This window comes from Kwoniella shivajii, chromosome 2, assembly GCF_035658355.1.
Source record: "Kwoniella shivajii chromosome 2, complete sequence".
NCBI lineage: Eukaryota > Fungi > Basidiomycota > Tremellomycetes > Tremellales > Cryptococcaceae > Kwoniella > Kwoniella shivajii.
This window is the reverse complement of record NC_085909.1, coordinates 1111220-1133461: the sequence shown is the minus strand read 5'-3', so window position 1 is coordinate 1133461 and position 22242 is coordinate 1111220. Positions and strand designations below refer to the sequence as shown.

The 22242-nt window shown below is 43.1% G+C and overlaps 8 protein-coding genes across 8 annotated transcripts; 5 read left to right on the top strand and 3 right to left on the bottom strand.

The window, feature by feature from the left end:
- Positions 1 to 1180: 1180 nt before the first annotated feature.
- On the top strand, positions 1181 to 3440 carry IL334_001775 (uncharacterized protein; the record flags this gene model as incomplete). Its single annotated transcript, XM_062933528.1, has 9 exons — positions 1181 to 1351; positions 1415 to 1538; positions 1593 to 1696; positions 1750 to 2121; positions 2203 to 2427; positions 2482 to 2567; positions 2630 to 2843; positions 2908 to 3187; positions 3256 to 3440. 9 exons carry the CDS (start codon positions 1181 to 1183, stop codon positions 3438 to 3440), a joined length of 1761 nt encoding a protein of 586 aa, XP_062789579.1.
- A 2024-nt stretch (positions 3441 to 5464) lies between these two features.
- On the top strand, positions 5465 to 7885 carry IL334_001774 (uncharacterized protein; the record flags this gene model as incomplete). The annotated part of the gene is made up of 10 exons (XM_062933527.1): positions 5465 to 5822; positions 6018 to 6116; positions 6187 to 6465; positions 6517 to 7030; positions 7081 to 7128; positions 7176 to 7247; positions 7297 to 7357; positions 7412 to 7575; positions 7633 to 7765; positions 7826 to 7885. The coding sequence occupies 10 exons, from the start codon at positions 5465 to 5467 to the stop codon at positions 7883 to 7885; spliced, it is 1788 nt and encodes a 595-aa protein (XP_062789578.1).
- A 283-nt stretch (positions 7886 to 8168) lies between these two features.
- Positions 8169 to 9496, bottom strand: IL334_001773 (uncharacterized protein; the record flags this gene model as incomplete). The annotated part of the gene is made up of 7 exons (XM_062933526.1): positions 8169 to 8325; positions 8432 to 8536; positions 8636 to 8711; positions 8819 to 8888; positions 8950 to 9008; positions 9143 to 9306; positions 9405 to 9496. The coding sequence occupies 7 exons, from the start codon at positions 9494 to 9496 to the stop codon at positions 8169 to 8171; spliced, it is 723 nt and encodes a 240-aa protein (XP_062789577.1).
- Positions 9497 to 9964: 468 nt separating this feature from the next.
- Positions 9965 to 11016, bottom strand: IL334_001772 (thiamine pyrophosphokinase; the record flags this gene model as incomplete). Its single annotated transcript, XM_062933525.1, has 4 exons — positions 9965 to 10089; positions 10241 to 10352; positions 10462 to 10747; positions 10835 to 11016. 4 exons carry the CDS (start codon positions 11014 to 11016, stop codon positions 9965 to 9967), a joined length of 705 nt encoding a protein of 234 aa, XP_062789576.1.
- A 921-nt stretch (positions 11017 to 11937) lies between these two features.
- IL334_001771 (uncharacterized protein) lies at positions 11938 to 14446 on the top strand (the record flags this gene model as incomplete). Its single annotated transcript, XM_062933524.1, has 6 exons — positions 11938 to 12099; positions 12157 to 12284; positions 12346 to 13458; positions 13529 to 13748; positions 13792 to 14071; positions 14118 to 14446. 6 exons carry the CDS (start codon positions 11938 to 11940, stop codon positions 14444 to 14446), a joined length of 2232 nt encoding a protein of 743 aa, XP_062789575.1.
- Positions 14447 to 14522: 76 nt separating this feature from the next.
- IL334_001770 (uncharacterized protein) lies at positions 14523 to 15456 on the bottom strand (the record flags this gene model as incomplete). The annotated part of the gene is made up of 3 exons (XM_062933523.1): positions 14523 to 15040; positions 15088 to 15158; positions 15209 to 15456. The coding sequence occupies 3 exons, from the start codon at positions 15454 to 15456 to the stop codon at positions 14523 to 14525; spliced, it is 837 nt and encodes a 278-aa protein (XP_062789574.1).
- Positions 15457 to 16261: 805 nt separating this feature from the next.
- IL334_001769 (uncharacterized protein) lies at positions 16262 to 19106 on the top strand (the record flags this gene model as incomplete). The annotated part of the gene is made up of 7 exons (XM_062933522.1): positions 16262 to 16522; positions 16623 to 16939; positions 16999 to 17107; positions 17173 to 17545; positions 17602 to 18352; positions 18411 to 18684; positions 18771 to 19106. 7 exons carry the CDS (start codon positions 16262 to 16264, stop codon positions 19104 to 19106), a joined length of 2421 nt encoding a protein of 806 aa, XP_062789573.1.
- Positions 19107 to 20872: 1766 nt separating this feature from the next.
- On the top strand, positions 20873 to 21798 carry IL334_001768 (uncharacterized protein; the record flags this gene model as incomplete). Its single annotated transcript, XM_062933521.1, has 4 exons — positions 20873 to 20968; positions 21266 to 21416; positions 21524 to 21612; positions 21733 to 21798. The coding sequence occupies 4 exons, from the start codon at positions 20873 to 20875 to the stop codon at positions 21796 to 21798; spliced, it is 402 nt and encodes a 133-aa protein (XP_062789572.1).
- Positions 21799 to 22242: the final 444 nt, after the last annotated feature.

Sequence of the window (22242 nt, the reverse complement as noted above, 5' to 3'; positions counted from 1 at the left end):
CTTACTTGATTTGTTATACTTTCTGTACGAAAGTTACGATGTGGGTCTTTTCCCTTTGTATGAGTGTATGTATCCTTAAGATCCTCATGTGCCCCCGAATTCCTGTTTTGCTTGCGTATTTTCCAAGGAAAGTTACAAAAACAGGGACGAAAGCAGAAGCAGGTGTTATAAACTATACTTTCGATGGTGTATGAAAAAGAACAAGTGGGAATTGCCAAAATAATGATAATCCGGTTTCTCCGTACATGTCAAAAAGCAATGAGAATATCCTATCTAAGTAACAAATGATAAATGGGAAACTGGGAAAAAGAAGGGACGGGAGATGTGCCTCTTTTTACCTGCTTTTACCCCTTACCCTTTTACTATTAGACGTTTGGGATGATTTTCCTTCTTCTGTTACAGTTCTGGAATTTCCAAGAAACCGACTGCTGACTGCCTGTCCAGGTGTTCACAAAAGCATTGAGAAAGGAAAATGAGGAGTCTCCCTCTCACTATTTTGTTGAGTTCGAGGCCAAGTGAAGGGGGATGATGCACACGAGTAAAATCTCTTCTTTCGTATAAATATCATCCCATCATTCCACGGCCCATTTCGTATGCCAAACTCGCTGATCCCATTTGATCTGGGACTTTGCGCAGCAGTATGAGTGGAAAGATAAAAAAACAAAGTTGCTCGATCTGGCACATCTTTCTTTCAGGGCTCATGCCTTTTTGTTACCTTCCTTCTTCAAACGGTAATTCCCTCCATTTATGTGAGAAAGTGAACGCCGGGTTATTCTGTACTAGACAGCCATATCTCAAAGACCGAGGTCTTCACGGTCAATCAGGCCTGCGATGAATCACCTAATGACAGCTAATCACTTCAGAGTTTGTCATATCTCCTCAAAGTAGGACTCAGCCTGAGTGTATGCATATTCCATCCATGATGATGTCTGACACAAAGATTGAGAACATTCCGAATGCAAAAAGCATCCGAAGACACAGGAATAAGGGTCTCGCGTCATCCGGCTCACGAAGCGTAGACAGGGGGACGCACGCCTAACGCCGATCTTGGGGCTCCGGGTCATTGCTAAACGAAATGTTTGGGCTCAATATTCCTAAATTTCTATCGTTTTGGACTATTTGAGTTTGCACTTTTGAGCTCCTAACAATTTAATATCAATTGTCATATATCGAGTAGAAAATGGATCCGAACGCAGAGGATCGGTCGCCAAGCGTCGAAGTGGTAGAAATCGATGTCGAAGCGAGGTCTGAGCCGATTGTCAATTCCGAGAAGTATAGTGACAGTCAAGCTGCGTCGCCTTCGGCTGTCGATCCCACAAGAGGACGAGCAAGTACCGGTCCCAATGATAATGTAGGCCAATCTGACACATGAATGGACATGGATTAAGCTGATTCTAAAATGCAAACCGAACAGGATCAACACAACTCCCCCCCAGCATTCCAAGCGCCTATGGCGAGCTCGATATTCCGTACTGCTCTAGGTCAACCTCCACTTGTTCAGACCATAAACAGCCCATTACACTCGGAGAGATCTGAGCGTTAGTGGAATATTTGACATTCAAACGAGCCTAGCTGACGAGAGACGCGTATAGGTCGAAATGAAGACCCGGAGAAGCTGAAGCAATGGCAAGAAGAGGAGTTTCAACGACGCTTGAGAGGGGAGTACGAGCAGGCGCAACGTCGTGTGGGAGAAGTGGTATGTCCTCCCGTAAAACCATTAGCCAAGTTTAACCTGATATCGAGATATAGGTATCTGAAAACATGGATCGACTACTACGATTATCATCCATTCGTCTATCTCCACCTCCGAAAACCACTCGTCCAGGATTTTTGAATTCTGCTCTATCACCATTCATATCTTCATCCTCATCATTCTTGCCGTCTTTCTTCCATAGAGCTCCTCCACCTCCTCAGAATTTACATGAAATCCTACTTTCGACCAAGTCTTTGGTGACGTATCTGAACGAATTTGGGATATATGATATGGATCGGGTCGGAGTTAGGTTTGAGACTAAAAGAGGTGGAGATCCTGATGAAATAGAAATGGTATTATCACTAAAAGAAAAAGGAAGATTATTTCTGAAAGCAGGTACTGAAGTTGGAGGTGGTGAAGGTGGAGGTGTATGTTTTTCTTCCTCTTTACCTTTTTACTAGTCTTGTCTTGACGTTAAAAAACAAAAGCTGATCCGTGATGATATATAGAATGTCACAGCGAGAATACGGAATATTTTCGGTGGAGGCGAATCATTAGAAGGAAACGCATCAATAGGAACAAAAACTAAATCAGCATATCAGGCATCACTCACAACTCCATTATTCGCTTCACCATTATTATCATTTGGGATATCGGGATTTTCCCTGGATAGAGATAACAGCGCTTTCGCAAGTCATAGAGAAAGAACCCAAGGTGCTAGAGTTAAACTCAGCGTAAGTATCCCAGTCCTTGATATATGATAAAGTGGTCTAATGATCAAATTCAAGGGTATCTTTCCTTGGGGAACACATGATTTACAATATGAACTTGTCAATCGAGCTATAGAACATCTCACACCCAATGCCTCTGTCTCGTAAGCTGCTCAGATGCCCAGTCTCACTCTCACTCTCAAAGTCACTCATAACATGTTTCTAGGGTTCGAGAACTCGCAATCCCCTCAACCAAATCATCGATCTCCCACACATGGACGTCAGATACTCGTGATGATCTGTGGATGGGTACGAAAGGAAGATTACTCAAATTCACACATGAATATGCGGGATTACCTGGATCATCAGAGAAAGCACATTTCTTCAAGTCTACTACCATGTCACAACTCAGTAGAGCATTGTATTCAGGCTCCAACATAGTGAGCACACCTTCCACATCTCACTATGACTACGCTTGGGTAACTAAGGTTATTCATCCCACAGCACTACTCCATCACCTCACTCACCACTCTTCTCATGCCCCTCTACCGACGCCAGCTGGGCTCAACCTACCTGCCTGATCGAACCTATCTAGGCGGACCTAATTCTATCAGGGGATGGGCAGTCGGCGGATTAGGTCGAAGAGATGGACCGGACTCGTTAGGTGGAGATTTGAGTTGGGCATTAGGTCTATCAGTGTTCTCTCCTATACCGAAGAAAGACCATTGGCCTCTGAAATTACACGCTTTCATCAACGGAGGAAAGGTAGCAGCTTATGATCAGGGTGAGTTCCCTTCGATCAATGTTTTTTTCGCATATGTCATCAGCTAACAGTCTATCATGTATAAATAGCCCGATCGTTCACTGATAATATGACCAAGCTATATAATTCACCAAATCTCTCAGTGGGGTTAGGCTTGATGTACCGATTAGAGCCTATACGGATAGAGGTGAATTTCTCAATGCCACTGATAGGACGTAAAGGGGAAAGGACTTCAAGGGGTTTGGGAGTAGGCGTGGGTATTGAATTCCTGTAAATACTGTGGGGACATATGAAAACCGTTGTCGAGTAATCACACATGCATGAGATCATAATACATCTCAATAGAATAAAGGATATATCATACAAAAGATCCAATTGGTCTATGATGACGACGACGGATGATCCAGAGATCCCAAAGATACCGAATTGAGTTTTCGGTATATTTGATTTACCGCTCGGTTTGACAATCGCTCAAGATCTCATGTAACGGCATCTTTAGAAACCTTGTCTGCTGGATGGATAATCCGACTGCGGCCCGGGCGACGATTTGTAGATCCCGGAATAAATGTGGAATAAAGACAAAAACGAGTAGATGGTATCAACCTTCATTTGACGTACAACAATGACGAGATGGGATTTGGCAACATTCAAAATCTAGCCCCGTGTACACGGGTAAAGTTTGTTCGTTTGCTATTACATGCATATCCCATAAAGCGTACGTATGGGTATATTATTGCCTAATAAATCCGACGTGACATTCTTCCCCTCCTTTACGCTTCCTCCGTTCCTTTGTTGCGATGAAGCCATTGCCTTTCCCATTCTCAAGGGGGCGATCTTCAGTATGACAAGAAGGGGAACCTGAAAAGAGTACGTAGTACTGACAAGGTCGCCCATCTTCACCTTTGATGGCGACGGATCCTTACTTGCAGAAAGAAAGGTATGGTGTTTTGGGCCCTCTACCGAAAGCGAAGAAGGAAAAATCGAGGTTTAATAAGAACGAAAAAAAAAAACAGAGAGCAAGAGTAGATCTGATGATCTAGACTCCCAAACTTAGAATATCTGAACACCTTAATTATTACTCGTAATATGAACAAATGAAATTGATTGCTTTGGAGAGTGTTCGTGCCACACAAAGGACTATATGGACGCGACGGAAAAACCATGTACTTAGTCTGGTATAATTGTTTTTTGATCCCGTCGGATAATCCGATGAGAATGAAACCCACCATAAAAAGCATCATTTCCTGTTACATACACTTTTTGGTTATTATGTTACCTCTCTCTATCTTGCTCTCCCCTCTTTCTCGTTCACCTTCCCTCGCTCTTGGTTCTGTTCAAATTTCCCCAGCTCTCCCCGAAACCCGTAGCTGTGCTTCGGCATTTCCCCGATATACTGGAACGAAGTCGATCACTCTCTTCTTTTGATATTTGTCTAGAACATCGGTATTTAAGTGTGAGTTCGCTTTTCAGCTTTCTTGCCTTTTTTGCCTTTTTTTTTTCTTTTTCTCTTCCTTCCTCTCGTAAGGATGAGATCAGAGGTGTTTAATCAACGCCCTGCTGATCATTCGATCACGCCATTATCTCTTGATGATCTTTTTCTTATCTCCGCTTCTCCTCTTATTCCCTTTCAACCTTTTCGAAACCGTCTACTTTCTGGTAAAACCCTGCCAATGTCACCATGAACACCCTTAACTCAATCAATATTATCATTGATTTAATTTCAACCCCACTTGATATTTTTATTTATCCTGGAGACTCAAATACCTTGCTTAAGCGCTTGCGTTTATGATTATCGGTCTATCTTAATCCCTTGTTATCATCTGCCTGTTTGTGCGAATTTCTCCTTTTCACGAACGATCAATCTCCATTTCTCCTCTATATAAAATCCTATCTAATTGTCACAAGCCCATCACCAATTTTTATTTTCCTTGTGACTCACCTTACCGCCCAACCGATATCACAACACACGTTCCTTACTGTCGTCGATTTTGATAACTGATTATCCGTTTTCAACCTCGCTTCTGATAATCCGATCATATATTCGAACGCCCAAAATAAACATACATTTGGAAACGCTATCCACTTATCTACCTCGCTTGTTCTTGCCCACGCTCACCGTAATCTTCAAACGGAAAATTTGGTAACTGCGATCCTTGCTTGGATTTACTTCCTTCTCATGGTCAAACGAATGACAAATTCCAACTCGCTCAATTCATGAACCTATAAAATACCACTTGATTTGTTCTTCAATCCCACCTATCCTGTCCTCGTAACAAAACAATATAACTTCACCAAAAAATGATTGATCAATCAGCCGAAAATTATCTTGCTGCTGTTGCGAGAATGCAGGAAAGACAAATGTCATGGGGTCGACCTACACGATCCGATTCCACTGGATCAATCTCATCAACGACAGGTGATTCAATGTCAACTTCACCTCATCAGTTTAGTCTCACCGCCTTGGCACCACAAAACGTAGCCGGCAGCAGTACAAGTGGTGGCTCTGCACCTAGCATCTCTGGAGGTAACAATTCAGCGAAGGGAAAGAATAAGGGGAAAGGGAAAAAAGAAGGTGGTGTAAACGAACACAAAGCGAGAAAAAAAGTCGCCAAAGCTTGTCTGGCTTGTCAAAAATCACATTTGACATGCGACGAACGTAAGTCGAGTTTTGTTGACTTTTCTCCTCCAGAGGATTTTATCCGCGAGACGTGATCGGATAATTTGTATGGGGACAGATTTCGCTGACGTTATGGATGACGACTCTTCTTATCTTTCTTTCCGGCATTCCCGCGTATTTCTATGCTCCGTTATACTGGTGATTTGGGATCGCAAAATTTCATTGGTCGTACAGAACGACCATGTACTAGATGTGTCAAGAAGGGCTTGGCAGATCAATGCGTCGAAGGTGTACGGAAAAAGGCCAAGTATCTGCTGGAAGGTGAAGAGCGACGTAAGTCGTCTCAAATCGATCATTCTTGTTGACGTTGCTGATATCGGATGACCTATCTTTATTGATACAGTCGCATCAAGGACGCGTCAAGGCAGTAGTTCTTCTCCACCGCCTGCATCCAATCAGCAAATTTCGGAACCTCCTCAGATTCAATCGCAATTTAATATCCTATCCAATGTTTCCCTACCGCAACAAACTCAGGTTCTCGAACAATCACGTTTGCCTGACGACATTTGGCTCTCTGGTCCACCTCCACAGACGGATCCATCATCAATAACAGGTTCGGCTCAACTCAATCTGGCAGACCCCACAAGATCGTGGAATGCTGGTGCCCAGAATCAAAATACTGGTAAGTGATATGACTCTATTCAATCGCCCTTTTGCTGATGTTGACCTCCAGGTTTCATAGGAAATGGGACGGCTGCGAACACCGAATATCAAATGCTTGATTCTCTTTTCGGAAATCTTTCTCCGATCTTCCCAGGTATTGATCCTTTAGACGAAGCCGGCCGGCAGATGTCACTTGATAACATGAACGCATCGACCATCAGCTCAACAACAGCCTTTGACCAGTCATGGCTTAATCCATCGCCTGTGGCGTCCAACGTCACTCCCAATCAATTCGCTGTACTGCCAACACCTTCCAGTGCAGGACAATCTTTCTCTCCAGGAACATACAGTGACCTCTCACCTAACAACCCTACTTGGCAGAGTCAAGGTTGGCCTGTAGATCAGACCCAAAATATGTTGAACAGTATGGGTCAAACTCAGTCTCAACCGCAGAATCAGATGAACCAGTTCCCTGCGCACCAAATACAAAATCAATCTGAACCTAAACCAACAACCAATACTCTGGGAAAGGTCGGCAAAGGCTTAACACCCGCAGAGGTCTACAAAACCGTGGTAAAGCCATAGTAAGTGTCTTAATGATCTTCACTGTACCACAGCTGATGAATATGTTAAGTGATTACATCCAGGGTTATCACTTTTTGATGGACTACTTGACTAAAAAGTGAGTCGCTGAGTATCTGTCAAATTATTAAAGCTTACTTTTAGCAGCTTTGATCAGCAAGACACTCTTCGTGTGGCTCGTGCCCTTGCATCTTTCAGACCTAGTTTAATCGCTTTACAGTGAGTTGAATGATATGAGTGTTTTGAATATCAGCTAAATCGTGAACAGGATGCCTATGTCAGAAGAGGATGAAGTGTTTCTCGAAAGATCGTTCCAGAGGACCCTCATTGTGAGTCCAAGCATGTTTCTTGCAAAGAGAGTCAAACTAATTCATTGTGAGCAGGAACTCGAAAAACTCATATCCTACTCGGCAACACCTACGGCTGTATGGCGTCGAACGGGGGAAGTATGTTATGCGAATCCAGAATTCTGTAAACTCGTAGATCGCACCGATACAGATCTACTAGGAAACAAAACGTATATTTATGAGCTATTCTCAAATCCATCGTGAGTTGAATTGTAGTATCTACATGGTTCGTTTTACTGATTATATCGGCATGATAGAGTCGTGTCATATTGGGAAAATTTCTCTGTTCACGCTTTTGAAAATACTACGCAAAATTTCTTCCAACCTGTAGGATTAATTAAACCTAACTCTGTATTGAACTGCACAGGTTGCGTGACGATTAGAAGAAATGTAAGTTCTCTTCTCGTCAGCGATCCGAACTTTACATTTGCTAATCAACGTTATTTCTAGGTCTTTGATCTTCCTTCAGTCATAATAGGCCAATTCCTACCCGTTCCAACTGATATGTAAAATCACACATTGTTCTTTTATTGCTTGAATATAGAATTAGGAAAAGGGCATTGTACACTTGTATCTCATATACGGCACGTATTCGTTATGTATCGCCTTCATAGAGTTATAATCCTATGTGGAAGAGTGCATGAATGACCGCACTTTTTCCCAGGCTATCACTATTGCCTCTTACAATGGTCTACTGATTGCACGCGATCAGATATGTGAATATTCATACTTTCATACCGTTTACTTCGTTGCCCTTCGTCTTACATCGTCGACTCAAGAAATGCGATGACTACTATTGCTTGGAATCTTGATCAACCCATTCCAATTGACCTTTTCTACCTTTACTCCAAATTTGGTCAGCTCCTTCTGCAGGCGGTCTTTCCAAATCTTCTTTGATCAGATATTCTTCTCGTACTCTTCTTTTAGCAGCTGTATCAACACCCATTTCCCTATCAACGCAAATATATATTAGCAATATGTTTCCAACAAGAAGCTTGAGATTGAGACTAAGATGAGACTTGACTTGGATAGAATGAAAGAGATGAATATACATACTTGTCTCTTTCATTCAGTAAATCTTCATCAACTTGGGAATCTTCCGTATAAGCCATCATCACCTGTGGAGGACCTAATGGGAGATCAGGATATTGGTCGAAGGCCCTGGCATCATCACATGTCATGTTAGTTTCAAGTCGTTCTTTCGTAATAGCGAGTTGTATCTATATAGATTCAGATGCTAAGATTGAAAGATATGCATACCAAGTATGAGTCGTTTTTCCATACGTTCGATGAAGCTCTAACATAGCTGGACGTTCTGCAAGGTCCGTCATAGCGTCTGTTCAAGTTGAAGAAACTGAATATCAGTCCACCGTTCCACTTCAAGATCTTGTTACACTTTATCTCCAAAATCTTGTTTCCCTGTGAGAGAAATCAAAGACTTACTGGGAACAAGTGCTTTGGTACCTAGCATTAACATGCCTGAATCAACTTCATATTTGTGTGAATGCCAGTACTGAGATGTGTTCCACAGCCCTAATCAGCTGATATAGCACCGGCGGAGATGTTGTATATACCTTCTTTTCTTCTTCTGGTAGCTTGATGAATACTTCTTCAGGTACGAGGTATTCTATACCTGTTTTCCCCATACGAGTTTATCAGCATCTCACATGTGAATTTCACGCGATTTTGAGCCAACTTGCCGCCTCCTTCCGCAATCTCCTCTGATCCCCCTCTGGGTTGTTACGAAATTGCCACCGGAAAACTCACCGATCAGCCTTGCATTCTTATCATCACTATCGTAAATTACACATTGATGTAAATCTTTTCGAAGGTGGGTACAATAATGATGAGCTTTGACGGCCCTTTTAGGATCATGAGAGTATATATGGAGTCCACAGAGATGTTGATGAATCTGATTGATAGGTGTGAAGCTGAGCCCGTTTCAACTCTCTGTCAGCTCAAGTTCTCGTCATGATCTTAGGATGCAGCACATTCCAGTACTCCGGACCACATGGAGAAACATACGTACCTCATTTGAGCGGCCCCTGCAGCACTGTAAGCTGTAGAGTGATATTGATCATGCTCGACTTGAGCGAGAGAATCATCCTCTTCGCGGGGCATATTGTATTCAGATTCAAGGCTCAGCTATGGTGAATTTCGCAGTGGCGTGATGTATCTTCGATGAGAAGATGTTATGCTAGGATAAATAGGAAATACCTCATTATCGCATACAATTTGAACGTAGATGTGTGACGTCAATTGCAATCGAAGGACACGGTAATATTTCCGACGGAGGGTTTCGGTGCAGCGACGATTCCAGCAAAACATTCCTTTCCAGCAGTCAATCGTTTAATCAATATGTGGAGATGGTCGTGTTGATGGATGATGAGAGGTGGATGACAGACGATCAAAGTGGAAAGGTTTGCCAGCATTGTGAACGGCATATGATACTGAATGCAGGGTGTGACATGTGATCAAATAGGAATCTAGTCACCTCTCACTGTACTTCAGATGTCGGTCAAGGCATGAAGCGGAATCGCTAGAGGAGTAAGGGATTTGGGTCTGCTAAATGCATTATTCATAATGATCCTATGATAAGGGACGTATTTCGCAAGTCCATAGGATGGGTCTATTGTTTTCTATATAAACTGTTGGGTTCTCCGGAACAAGATGATTCGACGTTGATAGATTACCGCCTAGTGACGTTTCCCAGTCTTTCCACGTAATATCAGCTCAAATGGACCATTCCAGAACCATGAGACAGAGGAGGGAAAGAAGGACGAAGGGAGTGAATATGGTAGGGGTCTCCTCAAGGTGAGGAGATTTAGCAAAGATGAAGGAGATCACACAAAGGTCAAAACCTACCTGTATCCCATTTTAACCCTCTTGTCTTCACCTTGGCGCTATCTATTCCAACAGGTAAAATACCACATGTTTGACCCATCGTGTTGTGATCAATCTCAATTTCATGTTTCCCCTTAGTGAAATATACTTCAGCTAAATTCATCGTAGTCATGAAAGTTGATTTGTATGTGTGAATGAATCACAAAACATGAAGCGAATGACTATAGAGGATGTGTACTTACTGCTGGAAGTTGCCATGCGAAAGATTCACCATCTAAAACATATATCTCCCTTTTAGTTTTATGTAGTAATGACATTGTATGTACAGTTTGATCTACTCTACCAGATAATCCACCTAATAAAACTAATGCGTATGATTCATCCACTTCATCAATACATTTCATTAAGTCAGTTGAGTATTCATCTTTATCATGAATCACTTTTGTATCTTCATGTTCTTTCTTATAATATTCAAGTACTTCTGGTCTTATAGAATCGAAATCTCCTTTGATCAGATCAGGTATATATCTAAACTCGATAATTAGCCCCACTAAATACCTGCTCGAAACCATTTACTCTTCAATTTTCATTCAGATGGCCAGAGTGGACACTCACTCTTTATCCTCATCTATATCATATAATCTGTTCGCCCCACCGTCCGCACACAATCTTACCTCAGCAGCGGTCCATGCTTTTGACAATAAGTCTTTCCGTATAGGTTGATTTACGATGATTAGAGCATATTTCTTTGATGATTCTCCTCGGAGTAATTCGGCGCATCGCCATGTAGTTGTCATTATTCAAGAGAGAAAGGTCAGCTAGGTAGTTCGTGGCGGTCTTCGAGGTGTGCGGGTTGATTCGATCGCTCCTTGCATTGATAAGAGTGAGGATGACAATGAAATGATATGTGATGTGACTGAATGTCCCAGTTCAATGCAAGATGTGGAGGATGGACTTTCAGGAACGCGTTTTTGCGGAATATCACTCTCATTTTGCTTACCTTTTGCCATATCTTGGCGAAATCAGCACGTCTCGAAATGGCCGAAATGGGCTGGGGCTGTGAGAGCGTAGACGTAGGATCGTACGAGCACTATGCACTAAAGCCAACAGAGTGGGCGAATCGCATATTCGCTCAGAGTCCTTGCGCTAAGCTAGCTCACTATTAGTCACATCTGCATATTCAATGACTATTGAATCTTGACAGAAATCTATATGTATGATATCCTGTCATCAAGACGCTACATGATTCATGGAGATGCACGAAACCTGCTTTGATGCACTGTCAGGCCCGGTCGGAAGACATCTCCTGTCGCTATCTACAATTGAGTAGGAAGCCAGCTCCAATCTATACTCTGGGAAGAATATTAATCACGCAGGCACATACGGAGTAAGCCTGACATGAACCCTGAGCTTGAGGGGTTCCTACTTGTTTCCGTCAGACCCGAAAGGAATGTGGCCTCTCCTCTGGCACCCGTTCTTTACCTGAATCATGCTTGTTGCCAAAGCCAAAATAAGCTGTAGCTCCGATGCTTCCTGGCGGTGACTTTATAAACAATTCACATTCGGCGCTCTTATCATCTCTCCCAGCGCAAAGACGCGGAGTCAACTCATGTTTCCTTTTCCTTTCCAATCGTATTATCCTTCACAAATAGCATAGCAGAAAAGACGCCCAAACGAAAGCAAGCAAGCAAGCAATATCTTGTCACATATATACGATAATGGCAGGTCCATCTTCTCAGCCTTTCAATTTGGAAAGTTTATTCGGCCCAACACCTACACCCATAGTCTTGGATGATGGTGATAATGTGGATACTCCAGGTGGCCACAATCAATTGAAAAGAGGGAAAACAGGTTGTATAACTTGTAGATTAAGGAAAAAAGTAAGTATTTAGTATACATATATCGAACTTATCTCGTAGCTGACCATTTATTTACAGCGTTGTGATGAAGCAAAACCTATTTGTGCTACTTGTTCAAGACTTGGAATAGAATGTATGGGATATGGAGCCAAAAGACCTAAATGGTTAAAGGAAAAAGACAATGCCAAAAAAGCAAAACAAAACATGTGTGTCATTCGCTCATATTTATCGTATCGATTGTACCCTTATACCATTCTTTTGTCGCAGTAAACAAACAGTACTTTCGAAAAGGTCCAATAAGGGTAGACAAGCAAGTTCTACCGATAGCGATAGGAGAGATCAGAGTGTAGCACCGTCGATAATGATTGACGATACTGCAGCATCTAATGATCCATCGCAGGATGACCAAGATCGAACAATGGTATTAGATACGCAAATGGAGATGACGGATAATCAGAATTTCTGGAATTTAGCTTCATCTTCAAGTAATACAGCTCTTGGATGGAACATATCACCTACAACAACGAATACCACCGGAACTGGTGGAGAAATGACCGAACAAACTTTTCAGACAAATTCTACAGCACTCTCTAACGGTTATGCGGATCCATCTTATTCTGGAATGATAACGGATCCAAGTGTTTTCCCTCCAATAATGGAAACGAACGGACCAGTAGATTTAGGCGCATTGATACCTAGTATTCCTTCAATGAATGATATGAGTATGGATGCTCTTTGGGGTATACTTTTCGGTCCACAGCCACCACCCGAAATGAACAATACTACTGAAAATACTACCAATCCAATAACTCATGATACACCTTTGTTCACTCTTCCATCTCCTTCACCAGGTCTGTCGCCCGACACAACGCCCAACATCGTTTACCTTCATCATTACCTCAATGTCGTTCTTCCGATACAATATAGAATAATGGGTATCTCGATCTCGATGGGTGATTTCGTTGCTCCCTTAGCACTTCAACGAACAGAGGTTCTCACAAGTGTTTCGTCGCTTGCCGCTTTACACATGGTCGCACAGAGAACCAAGAGGAGACCGCGCAACATGTCGCCCATCATGCCCCGAATATCATTATTCAATGAGTATGAAGGTTCCGCAACATTGACAAACATCGATGATGACGAAGACGCGGATGCAAAAGTAGCTGCTGCTTCTCATCATAAGACGATGGAGCGACTCCGTTTCATTTCGCCTCAAGATCTAACGGCGGAAGAAATAATCGTTTCTGTGCTGTTTGCGGTTTCTTATCATCTTTTCTGCGGTGGGACATCCAAGCATTTGAAAGAACTGTTAGCGATTCTGCAGAGATGTCTGAGTGCGGCTTTGTATTCGTCGCCAGAATTACAAGGGGATGCGTCAAAGTGAGTGACAAACAATCACAATCGTGTTTGGTTGTCTCCCTGCTTCGTTAGCTAAACCCCACCTTATTAGAGCCAAAAAGATGAATGGTCCTAGTCCCTGGTCAAGATACCGGCTACTCATCGAGCATATGATTTGGTCCGACATCATCAATTCAGTGACACAAAACAAAGCTTCTAGTCTCTTGCCAATGTATCGAAGATTGCTTGACCACTTGCCATCGGGCAATCCAGCGCCTCCGAATAGACCTACGTTATTGATGGACAGATTGATGGGCTGTGACAGTACTACGGTGAGTAAAAAAATGATAGTGGGCTCTGCTGACCATATAATAGCTTCTTGCAATGTGCGAGACAATCGCTTTATCAGAATGGAAAGATCGGGCGGAAGCAGCAGGGTGTCTTTCATACAAGGAATTGCTTGATCGAGCAGCTACCGTAGAGAAGATACTAGACGAAAGAGCTTGGAGGGAATCTCATCTCGATCAACCGTCAACGGAAGAAGAAGAACCAACAGCTGATTCAGCTAGTGTTTTACGAAGAGTTATGAGTGATGTCTTCCATGGTTCTGCAAAAGTCCTCTTGGCGGTGACACTCAATGGACCATTCCCAAGGGGTGAGTGTGATATGATACGTGAATGTTTGCTGATCAAGATGAACAGTACCTGAAATAGCAGCTGCTGTAGCAGATACGATGGAAGCTCTAAATCGTTTAGACATACAACATCCGAATGTCCAGATTCATCGAGCTGTTGTTCTACCAATTACACTCGCAGGATGTCATTGTGAAACTTTAGCTCAACAAGCATACTTTAGACAATGCTTTGAATGCTTAGGTCCAGAAGCTAAAGCGTTCGGAAACACTGGACCTGCACTAGAATTGATGGAAGAGGTATGGAGGAAACGTGCACTCGCTGGACCAAATGTAAAAGTTGATTGGAGACAGACAATGTATGATTTAGGATGGGAAGCTGGTATTTTGTTAATATAGAAATAAAGAATAATATTGTGTAGATATAGATGACATAGTAGTATACATGTATGTATCAATTGCTGTATTTGTATATCTAGCTGAATCTATTGACTGGTTTTCTTTTCATACCTAAACCTTCAACCTGGACGTCTTCATTTGCCCATGCTACTTTTTCAGCAAATGACTTCCCATCTTCCGTTCTATTCCCTAGTACATCTTTGACCTGTTCTTTGTCTTTGCCATAGCCAATAGCCTCTCCCCATTGAGTCCAACAAGGTACAACTCCTGTGAAAGCATCGTTCTCGTGTCCTTCTGGGGTATCAGGTTCTGGTTCTTTGGCGCCGTTGAACCCTCCAAACCGTTGCTTACAACTAACGGCAGCTATCCTACATCGAATTACAGTAGTCCGCTTCACGGATGCATCTTCTGGTACCCCAACAGTTGCGATCCTGCCGTATCCTGTCACGGTGTCAGTCACGGCGGCAAGTGCGGATCGTTTCTCCTCGTGGTCAGTCTCGTCATCAAGGACTTGGGGGTCGCGCAGATGTAAGGTAGCAGATCGGTAATTGAGTGTATGATCATGGGCAGTAGGAGAAAATATCATTCCGTCGACTACGAATTTAGTCAGTACAGGATGATACCATTTTGTGAGGACTCACTTTTTGTGGTTGAGGCTGTTATGCCATGTTTCCCACTGGAAACAGCTTCAACCAAACCGGAGTGACGATGACTGATAATTAGCGTGATTCCAATCAGACTCTTACTCACGTATGAAGGTACACTGCATAGCTATCCTGATCATCTTCGTCATCACCATCACAAACTATAACCGTGATCAAAGGTATATTCATGATGGTTTCTTTTCTTCCTCCTGTACTCCCTTCAGCATCCCCTGGATGGATGAACGCTACATGTGCGACGGGAACTTCATGAAAGATATGTAATGCAGCTGATAATGAATAAGATGCACGGTTCTTATATAGTCGAATGTCGGCTGACGGTTCCGCTGCTGATGAGGAGGTTGTCATTTCAGCCAGATATAGAAAGACGATGCATTATCAAGAAATGCGCTCTCCGTTTTGGATCAACATAAAGTATAGTTGCGAGGAGAGAGAGAGGTGTAGACGTGATTTTGCGTCGATGTGAGTGGTTCCTTAGCCTTCTGAACTCTGCGTACAAACGGTATTTACGTAAGTTCGTTAGTCCCTTTGAAAAGGCGCTTGAACCAGAAGGCGCTGAGGTGTACTCGTATGTTTTCGGTTGAATCCAGGAGACAAGGTCATGTCGGATCAGGTTAGATCAAGAGTCGTTCCTCCTTAAGTTCATTCACTAAAGTAGGAGATCCACATCAGTATTCGGGGCTAGTAGTCTCCGTCGTTCAAGCCATATTCTATGCATGGTGTCTCGACATCAATCAAGTTCGTTCAACCTCATTGTTATCGATCGATACACCGAGCCGCTCATTGCGGTCCGCCGGACTTTGGCTTTCGGAAAATAGCTTACGGAGCTGATCTCTACCAGAATGTCAAATAGCGCGCGCCTCTGTATAAATGATTGACCGATACAAATGCAACTCTTAGCTCCAGTGTCACTACACATTGCGCTGGATAGCTTTGGGGTCGCATGCTTCACCTTTTCAGGCTCGTTCCAAGTTGGCGCTGGAATTCGATAGGGAATTGAGGTTCGATCAGATACCGACAAGTGGAGCGAGAAGTACATAAGAAAAGGATGACTCGTTAACCTCGCTCCAGCAATCTCTTCCAAAAAAAATCTTTATCATATCTGATATCCCGGTTGTCTCATCCCACCAAAGAGAATAGAGTAATCTACATAATGGCTTTTGCAGGAGCGAGTATATCTAAAACTCCTCTTGGAGCATTACATAATCATCCCAATAAATCATCAGCATCATCTTTCACAGTATCATCATCTGATTGGGGATTGGCCAAGAAATCCTCCATACAATACCCAACACCTCCTCAAGATGGTGGTGTGGTCGATGATATATTCGGAATTGAAATCAAGGATCCTTGGAGATCACTCGAACAGTTAGAATCAGATTCTACCAAGGAATTCATACAAGAACAAAACAAGGTATGTGTGAGATACCTACTCGTGTTCCTCATTCTGTGTTGTGTATCGGCCATATCCGTTGTCCTGACGTCTGTGTTCTACTTCGGCATTAAAAATGCAGTTATCAATCCCGAAACTTGTTAATCATCCTCTAAGAGACTCACTTGAGAAAGCAGTTGAATCATGTTATAATCATGAACGCATGGATACACCTCAACTTCAAGCTGATGGATATTATTACTGGAGTTTCAATACCGGTACTTGGCCAAGAGACATCTTGGTTAGATCGAAAAACCTCTCAAAACATTTCGGTAAACAACCGGGATCCGATGGACCCGAAATCTTCTTTGATTTAAACAAGGAAGACGATACCTCTCTTTATGCGCATTCATTCAGTCCTAGTGGTAAGCTATGGTGTGCTGTACTTCAAACCTCTGGGTAAGTTCGGACAATATTTTGGTATTCTGCTATTATTAACAGTATTCACGAGTTTATAGGAGTGATTGGCAATCTTTGCGAGTTTACGATACTGTTACGAAACAAGTCATCGAACGTCCTCTGGGAGGATCCAAGTTCACCTTTGGGGTGACTTGGGTCGGAGAGGAAGTGAGTGTTCTTGTCCTCCATTCGGCGAACCTGCGATGTTGATATTCCTCTTGAATTGGATTTAGGGCTTCATCTACAAGCGAAGTGTCGATTATGATATGCACGAAGATGCGCTTGCGTCGGCTGATGGTGCTTTCGGAATGTTTTATCATCGAATCGGTGAATCACAAACTTGCGACGTGGGAGTATTGTGCTTCAGTGGCGATTTCATCGATTGTTTTGTCGGTAAAGCATATGTCGTTTCCTCGGATCTCTCTGAAAAGAGTACTGAACGGAGCTGGCTCACAATGGACGTCTATCGAAATACCAATCCTGAAACGGAACTTCTTATCGTAGAGCTTCCGGATGGGCCTAGTAAAGTTGACGGACATAAAATCGAATCATTGATCAGAAAAGAAAGGAAATGGGTTACCAAAGGTTACACAGGAGAGACTAGATGTAAGAACCAATCCGAATCTTGTCCACAGATTAATCACTAATGTGCTACACTTCAGATGTCGGATCAACACCATCTAATTCACACCTATTCTATACAACAGCTGATGGACATTCTACTGGACGTATCGTCTCTTTCGATACTGCCGATTGGGACCGGACCGAAGCAGACTCTGTTCTCCCAATCAAAGAATTCGTATCAGCGGACGATGAAGGCCATCAACTCTCCGTTGGTCAAGTAGTTGGGGGTAAACTACTCGTGTTAATTTACCTCAAGCACGCCTGTGCGTCGGTAGTATTCGTCGACGCATCAACTGGCAAGCAACTTGGTTCAGCTAATGCGAAAGAAACCAAAGGTGATATCGCCTTGGATCCAAATACCGAAGTTCCTGTACCTGAAGAAGAATTAAGGACAGCTAAATCATCTGATGTCGTAATTCCAGAACACGGATCGATCAAAGCTATATCATCCAGATTCGACACCGATGATTTCTACTTTGCAGTCGATACTTGGGTTGCACCTTCTTACGTCCTCAAAGGTCAAGTCATCAAAAAGGATGATGGATTAAATGTCGATATAAGCAGTATTACTTCTGCTCATTCCCCAGCGGAAGAAACTTTGATTTGCTCTCAAGTATTCTATGATTCTCATGATGGAATCAAGATACCAATGTTCATCTGTCATCCTCACGATTTGGACCTATCGAAACCTAACCCCACACTTGTTCACGCTTATGGTGGTTTTTGCGCTCCTTTAACTCCTCATTATGATGCCTTTTTCGCCTCGTTCATGCGAAACCTTCGTGGAATGTAAGTTCACTCATTACGAACATTCTGAGAGTCATACAGCTGATATGGTATTGTGTAGTGTCGCGATTGCGGGTATTCGGGGTGGTGGCGAATACGGTAAACGATGGCATGATGCTGCGCTCGGTATCAAACGTTATATCGGATGGGATGATTTCTCCTATGCCGCTAAATACCTACAAGATAAAGGATTGACTACACCTCAATTAACAGCAACATACGGGACATCGAACGGTGGTTTATTAGTGACGGCATGTGTGAACAGATATCCCGAATTGTTCAATACTGTATTTGCAGATGTGGCAATAACCGATCTGGTCAGATATCACAAATTTGTATGTCGCTGTGCATCCATCAGTAGTGTCATCACTGGTATGACGAAACCTCGCTGATCCATCTACGTTTTTCTCATTGATAATAGACTCTTGGTCGAATGTGGACTGGTGAATATGGATCACCAGAAGATCCTAATATCTTACCAACACTTTTCAGTACTTCACCTTTACATAACGTTCGTGAAGATGTTGGATATCCTTCTATCTTAGTCACAACGGCAGATCACGATACACGGGTCGTTCCTGGACATTCATTGAAATACCTTGCCGAAGTCCAAAACAAACATCCAAATGGTAAACATATCGTACTGGGCAGATTGTATGAGAATGCTGGTCATGAGGCATCAACGAAAACATTAGAAAAGAAAGTAGAAGAAGTTACCGATAGACTCATCTTCACACTTTTAACTATGAAACCTTGATGTACTTACACTTGAAAAGAAACAAATATTATGTATGGACAATGTAGATTTATGAATATGTGTTACTTGATACCATGCAACCGAGATACTGGTCAACAGTTTGATTATACTCGAAAAAGAGAGCAACCTTCACCGGCACTACCGAATGTGTCGTTCCAGCACTGATTGATTCGATCTTTCAAGCAAACCGTTGAAATCCGACAAGCCATCACTACGGTAACTTGAACCTCAGGCATGTGTAGAGATTTCATACAGCGTTCTCATTTGATGAGCGATGCTGTTCCTAGCACTTACTTAAGTACGTGCCTGCCATTTGATGGGGCAAAAGGACCGTCAAAAGTATGATGGTACTTGAGAAAGGATGCTATTGGGTGCCAACACGGTGACTAACGAGCGAGTTGTCATGTTATTTCAACGCTTGCTTTCTCAACCCGCCGTCTTTCAGTGCTGAACAAGTTCTTTTCGCTATTCTAGCAGCCACGATTGGGCTATACCATAAACGAGGGAAGCATGTGACAGGTTTCGTGAACAGGATCTCCCTATATGTGTGCCGCCACATATTCGATTTTTAGCAACGGCCATAGAACATAGAAAACGTCGCATCCCGTTTGATCTGCTCAAGTATGTAATTGTATAGACACAGACCTCTTAAGTAATGTTTATAGCCACCTACCATCCTATTTCGTATTGACATGTATCTAAATCTGCGAAACTAAGCTGTGTATCGCTCGGCCAGTACCAAGGTGGGGGACCACTTGAGAATCCCGGGTGCTGTTGCTCATACTTTTTGTTGCTTAATTCATACTTTACGGACAGGATAGGAAGGACTGGATGAGATTCCTCGAAACAGACGATAATTGTTCGGGTGAAACGTATTATCTGGAGGTCAAGATGACAAATCTGTAGTGTGATCATATCAACCATGAATATCAAACGAGATGGCAAACGATGCCAGCTGTAAGGTAAGATGTACCAGACGAATCGATGCAGTACAGAAGGACAGAAAAGGAGAAGGAGGACTAGCGATTACATGCTCTCAGCGCGATATGCCATGTATATACTTACAGATGCAAGATGCTTTCAGCATATATTCATCGTAACTGACTTGTTCATCATGATCTGGCTCTCGTTCTTGGTCGTCCTTACTTATTTTGTTCGAGGTCTGGGAAATACATGTACAGAGAGATAAATATCGGTTGCCGATGAAATGAAGGCAGCCGAATCCACTATCGTAGACATCGGCGTTAAGCTTTTTCCCGACGGGACGCTACAATACCTTAGCTCCGATTCCACTGCCACACTTGTCCCCTTGTTATTCCTTTCACGCACCCCCGTGTATTTGCACTTTGAGTGGTGTGAGGGAATGCAGATGGTCAATCCCACCAGTTCGATGTATGGGTGTGTGAGGGTTTGCTGCAACTGTCGCTGGTTCATGCCTGCCTTGATGCGTTAGGTGACAGGTTGACCGCTTGCTTCGCTTGGTTACTGCTTGCTACTACCATTTACAGATATCATCAAAAGTCGACATTGTCGTCTCATTCTTCAGTCTTCAAGTCGCCAACACTTCAAGACCTTCTGTAGGTATCCTCAATTCCTCCATTCATCCATCCATCCTGTCCACACTTCCCTGTTCCAGCCTTTGCCTCTTTCAACACTCGGCGAATCCACCTACCTACGTGCGACCAGGATATCAACCTGCTAGAAAGGACACAGGGAGGAACACTATCGCTGACTGTAGGAATTATCTATAATAGTTATTCGACAAAATGACATTCAAAAGACGAGGCGGTGGCCGAAGCAAGAAAGGAAGAGGTCACGTTAAATTCGTTAGATGCTCAAACTGTTCACGATGTGTTCCTAAGGTGGGTTTTCATGGCAACTTGCGGTGTGCTTGATCATGAAATTATGCAAGAAAAAGAAAGGAATGGATCATGGAGAAGAATCATGGAACACACGACACAAGATTGGATCTTTGTAGGAGGATGAGGTCTATCATGCTGTGACAATGCTGGGACAATGACCATGTTCAATGAAGAAGCAATGTAGATGGATGGATACGAAGATCGTATGGGAAACGTGTTACGTTGGAGCATCAGTGGATGACGGAGAAATCTTAGTATACGTGGAACGAGGGCTGACCTGTTTCCTTCTTTGTATAGGACAAAGCCATCAAGAGATTCACCGTAAAGAACATGGTTGAAGCTGCTGCCGTACGAGACTTGTCCGAAGCTTCCGTTTACGCCGAGTACGCTCTCCCTAAACTTTACATCCGACTCTGTTACTGTATCTCATGTGCTATCCACGCCAAGAGTGAGTTTTAAACCTTTTCCCATTCCGCTCACTAGTTTGAATGGAATTGCTGTTGTCGTCCACGAGCGTGTTTGCTGACTTTGTCACTCGTCAATGGTGGTGATTAGTTGTCCGAGTCCGATCAGCTAAACCTGGAGCTATCAACTCCCGAAAGAACCGACTTCCCCCTCCTAGAGCCGTCTTCAAAGACGGTAAGGTGAGTTATTTCTCACCACACTATCCTACTCTGATCTTACCAATCCTATTCCATCTCTACAACCGAGCAACGTCGCTTCTATCTGGAATAAGCCCATCGCTGACATTTATACTCTTATAGCGACTCAACCCTGCCGTAGCCGCTGCTGTAGCTTCCAAGGTTGCTCAAGGTGAAAAGACCGCATAAACGAAAAATAAAGGAATCTAATAGGATTGGGTTTTCTTATTTTTTTCGGTAGTGGTTATAGTGGAAAGAGGTAGTTTCAGGAGAATGCCTTGTACACTTGCATGAAGCGATTTCGACTCATACACTGCCTCCGGGATCGCGCGTTTACTAGCGATAGCGGATGTCCTGCTGGATTTAGCTCATGAGACCAATTGCGGAATTGGCAAGTATGAGCTGCCCGAATTTTTTATATTTAACGACACTCCATTGACTTTTTCAGTTGGACAAGTAAAATCGACTGACTGTAGACTTCTGGAGCTTACAATTGTGCACATACCTGCCAGTCTACCATTGAGAAGCGCGAGCGACAAAAGTCGTTATGGCGACCAACAAACAAACAATTTGGTTCATTGGAAGTCGACAAAGAGTGGTCACAAAGGCACTGAGTCTTCGTACCGGGTTTCT